At 37.5% G+C, this 10,426-nt stretch overlaps 1 protein-coding gene across 1 annotated transcript; it reads right to left on the minus strand.

Moving 5' to 3' along the window:
• Positions 1 to 492: 492 nt before the first annotated feature.
• LOC147017202 (uncharacterized) lies at positions 493 to 2,046 on the minus strand. The gene is made up of 2 exons (XM_085847964.1): positions 1,715 to 2,046; positions 493 to 1,465 (listed from the first exon to the last, which is right to left on the minus strand). Exons 1-2 carry the CDS (start codon positions 1,918 to 1,920, stop codon positions 493 to 495), a joined length of 1,179 nt encoding a protein of 392 aa, XP_085704090.1. The 5' UTR covers positions 1,921 to 2,046.
• Positions 2,047 to 10,426: the final 8,380 nt, after the last annotated feature.

Genomic DNA, 10,426 nt, shown 5'->3' on the forward strand with positions numbered 1-10,426 from the left:
CAAGTGTTTTGTGTTTGTTACGAAACCATTGCTTGGTTTACTTTTTTTTTGCGTAAAAAAACCCAATGTCTTGTGGCTGTATCTTTCGAAGATGGCTGCCATTTTGCATGACTGACGATAATTTGGTCCGTAAAGAAACATTTTCAGAATTGTGTTACTTGCTTGATATATGTACTATTCGACCTTTGAAAGTTGGACAAGAAAACACACTATTAAATTTAATGAAAAATTCAATATGGCTACCATTTTTTTTCAAAATGGCTGTCAATTTCTGACTAAATGTCTGTTCTCACCACAGATTCGATATAAATGCACAACATGAGTTCTTTTTGTGTCTTTTATGTTGTGACCATCTCTAATATAATAAATACAAATAGTTTCACATGATGACGCTTCATAAAATTACATCTTTTTACAAAGTCTTGCAAAATGTGACATGTATCATGTTGCACTCATCAATGAAAATGAATATTCCACTGACTAGTTCATTCTTTAGTTCTCATCAGGAATCAAGAAGTTTGCTTCAACGTGTCCACATTTCAGTGGGTCGCCCATGCAAAAGCAAGCAAAAACACATTTTGAGTTGGCTCGAGCGCACAGGCAGCTCCGAAGACAGTTGCTCTTCTTGCATTTACAGAATTTTTCCTGTACAGCTCTTGGCTTTGGATCCTTTGTCATCATTATTGGCACCAGTTTGCCATTCCTGATTTTTCTGCCGAATGCAGTTGCTATTGGGTGTACTAGTTTTGAAATGTGAGCACTCTTACACACAGCCATTTGGTGAAGACTTCGTAGCAAGTGAAGGTAAAATGCATCCTCTGTAGGAGGCAGGCATCTGAGGTCACATTTTTTGGTAGCGAAAATGTGTGCACGCAGGACATCCAGACCACCCAGGAAATCAGATTGTGTATAGAGGGCCAGAAAGAAGAATCTAGCAGCTTCAATGATATCAGTCGACACATCAAGGATGAAGTTCTCGCCAGGTTTGCCATACTGAGCGAGTGGAAGAAGCATTTCTGGATTGTCTACAGCACATTTGCAAGCCCGCTTCTTTCCTCTTTGCAATGGATAGCTGACTGTATCACAGCCACTCAAGATGTAGGCACTGAGGATAACAGAACATATTTGTTCGGCTTCCAGATAACAAGTCCTTGCCAATGATGCTGCAATCTCATGTGTTGGGATGAAGGTGTCCATCTTTTGGACCCACAGTTCTTCAAGATCAGGAATGCATGTGCTGTAGTAAATGCACATGATCACTACATCCGTATCAGTTGCTTGTACTACTATTCTCTTGTATCCCATGTGCTGGACAGAATAGGCGATATGAGCAAACATTCTCGTATCAGCTTCTTCATGTATCTGACAAGAAATTTCATCGAGTTGAGTTGCCTCAGTAGTGGTCAGCTGAACCGTTTTACCTGGATCTCGGAATAGCCCTCCAAGGATCATCATACAATTCGCCGGAATACGTGCATGATTGTTCAACCAGGATTCTCCAATGTAATTCAGAAGATTAGCTTTGTTCTGAGGATTCTGAATGAACATGTTCCACTCAGGTAGCATAAGTGCACCACGAGGATCATACTCCTTGCTTCTTTGATGTGTTTTCTCCCTCTTTTCCCTCTCTTCACCCTTCAGACTCCTTTCAAGACTGACATCATATCGATCGCCAACAAAATGTACACAAGTGTATCCACCACTCATCATTGTGAGTATCCTTTCTTGGTACTTCCTTTCTAGGTCATTGAAGCAGTCACAGTCAAGCCGCTGATACCATTGGAGAAATGCCATGGCATCTACAACCAGACAACATTGTTCATTTGATTCAGAAGGTGGTAGTTTGTCTGTCTCTCGCCATGACTCCCCCAGAAACTTCTTTAGGGCTGCCAAATAGTCTGATTTGTTTACTTTTGGCATGCCATACCCTTGTTCAAGGTGGGGATCTGGTTCGAACAAAGATGATGGGTATGCTGTCCATTCGTGAGTAAATGAAGCTAACTTTTTTCCTTCATCCAAATCTTGGATAAAGTACAGGTTTCTGGCCACAACACTCTCCTCTTGGTATATCATCTTGGATTTCAACGCTACAGATTGTGCTCTTCTGGTCTTTGAAGCAAACGTCTGCAGCTTCAATGATGGAACTTTGTCTCTGCCTTCAGCTTGTGTTGTTGTCAGTGCTTCCATTCCCAATTTTCGAGAATTTATCAGATCCACCGATATAGTTTTTTGGCCTGTAGATATGTTCAGTAGGTCTTGCTCATTAGTTTCAAATGGGTTGATCATCTTTTTCTGAATGAGACGTGACACTCTCTTGATGGCATGCATTTCGCTCTGCATTTGGCTGTCAGAGTCCTCGTGATGTTTCTCATCATTGTGCACAATGTGTACCATTCTTTTGGTTTGTTCGGAAATGGATGTCAGTTTGGGCAAAGCTCGCAAATATTTCTCCATCGCTGCAGGCTATTGACTAATACCATGGAATAATTGCGTCTTGGCATCACGGTTGTACGTCTGCTCTAATGCCATGTCCGACCACACACCATTAAAGCATCTTAAACATTAAAGCATTAAAGCATCTTAAAGAGCATCTTAGCCACTTCAGACAGGTGGTCATCCCATATGCCTGCACGTTCTGCATGGTTGTAGCGCTTGAGAATATTCACCATATCCATGTACATGAGCAAGAACTGGTAAGTTGGAGAGTGACACATGGATGCATCAAACTCTGCCATTAGGGATGAGATTAACCTGAGTTGTTCTGTTGCCATATTGCATGTCTCAATTGCATTTTGTGCATTTTCCTGTGAGATTGATTCCATCAGATTCAGAACAGTGGTTGACAACTCTGACATACAATCTAAATCCCTGTTGTCATTCACAAGCCACCTCTCAAAAGCTTCCCAATGGAGGCCAAACATTGATGCATTTATCAAACTGTGAGCTCTGAGCATTGCAGAATAATCTTTTCCAGACATTATTTTGTTTGCAGTTCCTCGAAGACAGATGTCTGCTTCTACCAGGATGTCTTCAATTCCACTACCTTTCGTCAAGCAGCCAATCGCTCCCAAGTAATTTTGAGCAATATGCAAACCACCCATTCGCAAGATGAGCTTCTCATATTTTCTTGTTTTCTTTTTCTGTAAGCCCAGAACAATCTCATAAATCGCTTGATCACACATTACAACAGTAAACTCTTGACCAACTTTCTGTGTGACCTCCATGCAGTACTCGACATATTTTTCAACCACATCTGCACTGGTGGGCGACTGAGGAATAAATGGTCCATATCCAATTAGTGTGGCTTCTGTATCCTGCTGAGTTAGGAGGTGATGGAATCCACTCCAGGTGGGTGGTAGTATCTCAGGTCTAGGTTCATCCAGAAGAAGGGTGGGGAAAGTCTGCATTATGTTCCAAAGCATGCTGACTTGGTTTTGTTGTTCACATAGTTGCTTAGGCAGGAGAGGTCTTATTTGCAACCCTACAAGAGACCGACTCTGTTGGCGATCTTTCAATGTGAGAAAGCTTTCAGTTGGCTGAACTGGCTTAGGTGGCTCTATGCTAGTTCTTCAGCTTTTCACCAAGGGAATTGTAGGTACTGAGGAGATTTTGGATTTGTCATCTTGAGATACACTTTGATATACTATGTGTGTAGTACCCTGCAGTGTTCTGCCATCCTTTGTATACTTGTGAAAGTCAAGATTGTCAAATGCGCAGTGTGTGAATCGCCCTGTCCTAAGATTATTTGGCATGAAAAAACCATCTTGGTTAAAGTGATCTTCTGTCTGCATTGCCATTGTTGTTATACAGCATTGTGCATCTTGGTAACTGATACCGTTTCCAAATCTGTAAAGGAGAGTTATTGTTTCCTTACTTCTCGTTTCCTTGAGGATATGAAGTGCAATTCGCACATGTTTTGGAGTTGGTAGACCTGCAACACCTGCACTGATATCCTGGGCCAAACCGAGTACCTGTTCATGCTGCTTCATGGCGAGGGGAACTTTCCCATCTTGTCCTATTTCTGGGGATGCATCTGTAAGAAGCCATGCAAGGTAGTTGTAAAGACCATGATTTGTGTGATCTGCAGCAGCAACTGTGGATATTTCTAAAGTTGGAAGTAGTGATGTTTCATGGTTTATCATTTCATTAGGTGCATCATGTTCTCTCACAACTGCACAGTTTGACTCTCTAGCTGATTGTATTTGTTGCCTCTGGTGCTTTGCCTGATTTTTAAGATCAATTGTAATTTTCTTTGCAGAATGAAATGACATCATGCGCATCTCAGTGGACGTGTCTGCAGGTTCTTCATCACTTTCCTCATCATATTCATCTTCGGTGAGGTCTTGCTTAAGTCTGTTAACTTCGGCCAGAAGTTCTCCAATACTCAGACTTGATGAACAGATAAGACTTGATGTGCCTTTTTGTGGAACGATTCTCACTTTGCAGATATCTCCAGATAGTAATTTAATCAACGCCTCTTCAAGCAGAACGACTTATATGCCATTGCATTTGACACGCCATGTTCTGTCAAATAAGTCCTGTACTGATTTCGTAGGGTTGCAATATAGAATACCTTATTCTCAAGAAATAGGGGCGCTTCTATCTCAGAAATCAGTTTTTCAAATGCATCATTATTTGGATCATTCTCAGCTTGCTGTTTTGCGCCAGTGATCCTCTTGTTCGTGTAAGTTGTCATGCAAGAGCGTTGAGAGCGAAAATCTGCTGCAACTATGTCAATGCTACCACTATCAAACATATGTAATCTCTTCAGCATGACTTCATCATGAAGGCTTCTTGCTTTCTGTTGAATCGGTTTATGCCCTTCTAGATCTGTGATGAGCAAGAGCTTCTATTCACCCTTTTTATCTCGCTCTTTACAACAAATGAAACATTGGTGCTTGTATCGGATAGGTTGCTCAGAACTTGACCTTGTTCCCATATGTGCTGTGTTGTAACTAGAGCTTGATTCATCACAATTGTTCACAGTAGTCTTAACATTTCGTATTTTCTGTTCAACTGTCTTTTGGTTTGTATAACTGTTACGAAATTTTGCATGCATTTTTGGTTCATATAGCATAAAGTTATGTTCATCTATAATGTCTCGTTCCAATCTAAAAGCTACTTCATCCATTCGTTTAGTGACAGCGTTAAGAAGTGCTGGATAACCCAGTGGCGTTAATTGTTGGAGCAGTACAGTTTCTGATACATGCTGACAAATTAGACATCTGGAATAATCTGTGTCAAATCGGGATCTTTTCTCCCTTGTGTGTTCTGGTTCCATGATTTATTCAGTCTACTCCACCATGCCAGATAATCTGTGGAAGAAACAAATATGTACTATAGGTTGCAGTCTAGAATAATACAAGAATATATTTGTATCTCAAAAACATTACATGTACAACCACTTGTAATAAGACAATTTAGTCTAAAGCAAGAACAAGTATGCACATCTAAATAAGGACTGCTCCCTTGCACTAAGTGACCTGACATTCGAGAGAACTAGATGAATGTTGAGATTTACCATTTCTTTTATTAATCTCATTGACTTGATATGTATTTAAATAAATTAGGATTTGGGGCATAGTTCATCGCAGGTTCACAATATATATATATATATATATATATATATATATATATATATATATATATATATATATATATATATATATATATATATATATATATATATATATATATATATATATATATATAACATGTCTTGTAGAAAGTAGTACATTGGTCAAAAGTTTGAGTGAGGGGATTTCCAAATTGATGATAGGTTTCATTTGCCATTATATCATTTCTTTACATGTTTTGATTGTATTTTTTATCATTATGAGTGCAGAAGTATATAATCTGCGATATGAATGTAGCATTACTCACCTTATTCTGAAAATTGATCGCCAAACAGTCATTTAAAGGTGGCTACAGTGATGACCTTCTGGTTATTTACCACCGGCGCAGGTGCACTTCCTGTGCTACTTGCATGTCAACAAATAATAATTATTAGTAGCATCATCAAACTGACGAAAACAAACATTTCATTTTCACATATGTAATTAATATGCATCTTAGGGAAAATAATGGGAGGGTTATATTTGTATAAGGACTGTAAGTAGACTATTAAAATGCTTGTAATTCTGTTGCCATGGTAACCAAAAATCCTAATGTTTTTGGCATTATTTAAATATTGCATTCAGAATAGTTAATTAGCTGACATAATATTTTAGGCAGAAGTATTTTATATTAAATTAATTAATCTTATTATTTAATGTATAAATGCTATTCCGCCTAAAACTGTTACATGTAACCAGGCCTCTTATTGGTCCCTGGCAAGTGGGTTCTATATCTAATTTTTTAAGGTATAGGTCAATGTGTAAGTGTGCCAAGTTTCATGCTTTTAACACAAAATGCACATACCACTGCCTTCGCTGCCCGACTATTATGGGTATGTTTTGTTTAATTGATAACATGGTCACTTGCACATATATTATGCAACATTCCAATGCGGTTTCATGCATACTATAACAACGTACATACCTTTTGCTGTGGAGATCTGCTTCAATGTCGTCTGCTAGTATGCCAATTTGGAAGAGAGGGAGTATTAATTGTTTCAAAATGCATTTTGTAATATTTTTATTACTTTATTTAAACAAGACAATGAAAATGTTATCTTAAATATCCAGCCTGATATTAGCTGTGTACATGATTTTTAAATAAAATAAAATAATTTTATTCATTTGACATGTCAAATATTCTATGAATTTTCTTTTAACTATGGGTATTTGTATTGAGAAAAAATAAGTATTTTAGAAGATAAGGGCCACATTTATGTATATTTCCAAATTATTTATCTGAGGGTCACACACATATGAGAAACTCAACACTTCGCAATACCTTTTTAATATATGTGCTAAATCGTTCGGGTCAACATTGGGAGGATAACAGATTTGACACAAGAAACAAGCCCCAATATATTGTATTGCACTCCCTAATAGTGTCAACCATGCAATGGTTTTTATAACAAACACAAAGCAATGAAACAATTTGAATAATACTCAACGTATAATGGAAGATTGATATCCATGGTCAAACATATTGTCCTATCTTGGAAAAAAAATGGCGGCCATCTTGAAAAAAATGGTGGCCATCTTGGAAATTTTATGTCAAAGGTATAGTGGCAATTTTCAGGATGTTATGTTCTTTAAATGTGCCAAGTTTAGTACTATTTTCATTAAAATTACCCTAACTTTATCATTCTGCATTTTTCATTTTTTCACGAGAGGCCAGTTTCGATTTGAGGGTAGTCATGGTAAAAAATGCAATTTTTTCCGATTTTGCAATTCCTCGGGCAGAGCAGGCCTCTGGATTCTGTTCCCTAAGGGTCTGAACTTGCAAAAAAGAGTGGCCTGCAAAGTATATCTTTCCGTGACAGGTAACTTCATTTTTAAGGCCCTTTTTGGACCTTGGATCCCAGACTATGAGGCAAAAACACTAGGACTGCAGTAGTCCAGCATTCATACCTTATCTTAGGCTCGAAATATCCCTGATCTCGACCCAATTGAGAACAACTGGAACAGTTTTTAGGCTTTCATGTAGATATGGATCAACAAAATTATGTTTGCCAACATGTAGATTGAAATGGATTGTTGCTTGGATGTGCTGCATGCCATGAAAGGTGCATATGTTGAGTTGTACTGAAGAACACAAGACTTTATGAATTATGTGACAAAATGCAAAAAAACTGCATCATTCCATCATGGTATCTCTTTTGGTTTGGTTGTAATATAATTTTTTTTCACTGGAACAAGAAAGACTTTGTGTGGACAGCCTGTACTTTGTTCATAAGCCTTCAGAAAATCCATGGGAAGTTTACCCTTTCAAATGTTTTGAATAAATAAATAAGTTGTGAAACTCATTTTACTCTGTTATTTTCTTTTAGTGCCAGGTGCATACCACACCTCAAGACATTCCTTATTGAGCCTCAAATTTTTGACCTCTTTCAACCAGCGCAAGAATAAAAGGATTCCATTTTTTCTTTTTTTCTATCGACGTATTTTTACCATGGGCTTCTGCTAGTATACTTTAAAAATACAGGATTTTTGTGTCCCGAAAAATGTATGATAACATGCAATTAAACAATGAAATGAAAGTTGTCGCTGAGTGAGGTTGAAATTATATGTTTAAAACTTGCAGCTTGAAATACTCAAAGTTATGAAGCATTGCTGATGCAAGTCAAATAAGTTGATAAGTCAAGAAGATTCTCATAATGTTTTTCCAACTGCTTGCAAAAATGTCCTGCTCGAAGAAAATGAATGTGCCTGATTGTAAACAAACTTTCTTTCAGCAACATTTGATACAAACACAATCAAATATGACTCCATGTATGTTAGTGTCTGGTTGCACATCCTCTGGAATCATATAGTGCTTGAACCCATGAGGGAATCAAATCGATATTCTGTATGACAGCCTGATCCAGATTTTGCCAAGCGTGGAGTCGATCTTGTTGGAGCTCTTCTATATTACTTGGTAGGGGTCGGCTTTTCCACATCTCCAGATTCAGATATTTCCAGATGTGCACCATCAAAAAACACCACATTATGGTGATGGTCTCCATATCAGAAATCTGTGGTGACCAGGGAAGAAGCTGCAGCCCATTCTGTCTCTGCAAGGCAGCTGTCATTCTGTACATATAGCATGTGGCACCATCTTATTTTATTTGTTGTAAATGTGTTCAATATACTGTAAAGTGCCTTGCTTGTATAGTGGTAAGAGGGTTTATTGTACTCCATGTCCCTCACCATCAGAGAGCTTGTAAGAACAGTGTTATAACATCACACTTGACTTTGAAAGGTCTTTGTATTTTGCTATGACTTTATTTTGCTGCTTCATTTGCAGTCAAAAGAGCCCTGGGGTTTTGGAATAGAAGGCAGCTCCCAATGCAGTTCTAACGCAAACTCTGCACAGCAGATGTTTTGCTGTCAGTTGGCTGCATATTGACATCATATTGTAGTCTCTAGTGAGCTGAGTTTGCTGCAAAAAATGCTGCATCTTTCCAGGGTATATATCTAAATAGCAAGCGTTTTTTTATACACCAGGGATGTAAAGGTTCTGTTTTATTTTCTTATTGATTGATTGAAATAAACATTTTTATTTTGGTGAATTTGTCTGAAAACTCTTCAGTTGTACAGGTACATACCCAAATTTTATTTTATTATACCCTCTGCAAAGTTAAGACAATCGTTTTCAGTATTTTCCTGTATGATCAACATTATGTATATATTTCTTTGATATCATAGAACGAAGACTTTTTGGAGCATAAATTACATGCAGGATAAAGACATCAGACATAATTAGCCCGTCCCTCGTGAAGTGGGAGATGGGGTTTTGCAATCACTTTGGTGTGTGTGTCTGTCCAGGCTGTAACTTTTTTTTACCATTGGAGCTTTTGTTATCAAATTTTCAAGAACTCTTTATTATTAGAATATGGAGAAGACAAATTAAGAATTTGATCAAAAGGTCAAAAGGTCAAAGGTCAGCGTCACATAAAATCGTCAATTTTCATCCAATTGACCTAAAATTTTAATTCGCATTTGAGCTTTTATTATCAAATTTTCAACAATGCTTTGTTTTGAGAATATGGAGAAGACAAATTAAGAATTTGGTCAAAAGGTCAAAGGAACCGTTTGGCATAAGGAAGACGAAGAAGAAGTTTGAATATAAAGCAGATGGGCCTTGCATTTTCAGATGCTTTCGATTTGTACCTCAATATGGACAGTACAGTAGACTGGAATTTCAAGGACAGCGTAGTATACTGGACAAATACATGATGGTATATATCAGATTTGAACCTGGGTTCAATACATCGGGACCTAGAGGTTCAGACGGGAGCATCCCTGGATTAACCATAAAGCAAAATAAAAATAAACACGTGCTTAGGGCCTCAAGGGAAGAGAAACCCACAGACTTTTTTTTCCAGTGCCGGATTTACAATGGACCATGGTGCAAATGTTGCAGCTGAACCAGGGCCTACAAAAAGGGGGCCCCACAAGAAATGAAAAAAAATACATATCCATTTTTTTTTTAACACATTATTTTATGCAATGTAATACTGATGCTGTAGCATTTACTGTAAATAAACCTTACTGCAAATTTTGTTTCATTTCGAAAAATAAAATTTCATTTTACGGTTTAGTATTGTTTTTATTTTGGATTACACATATATATATATATATATATATATATATATATATATATATATATATATATATATATATATATATATATATATATATATATGTACCATAATCTTTTCAGTGCTTACGGCCTCTACAGGTCTTAATCCAGCCCTGGCTGAGAGCAATATCAGACTATCTCACCTTTGCTGGGCTTCTGGAAAATGGTGGATTGCTTCTATTTTTTTGTA

This window comes from Eptatretus burgeri, chromosome 11 (genome assembly GCF_056783735.1).
Source record: "Eptatretus burgeri isolate ZD-2024b chromosome 11, Ebu_testis_v1, whole genome shotgun sequence".
Taxonomy (NCBI): domain Eukaryota; kingdom Metazoa; phylum Chordata; class Myxini; order Myxiniformes; family Myxinidae; genus Eptatretus; species Eptatretus burgeri.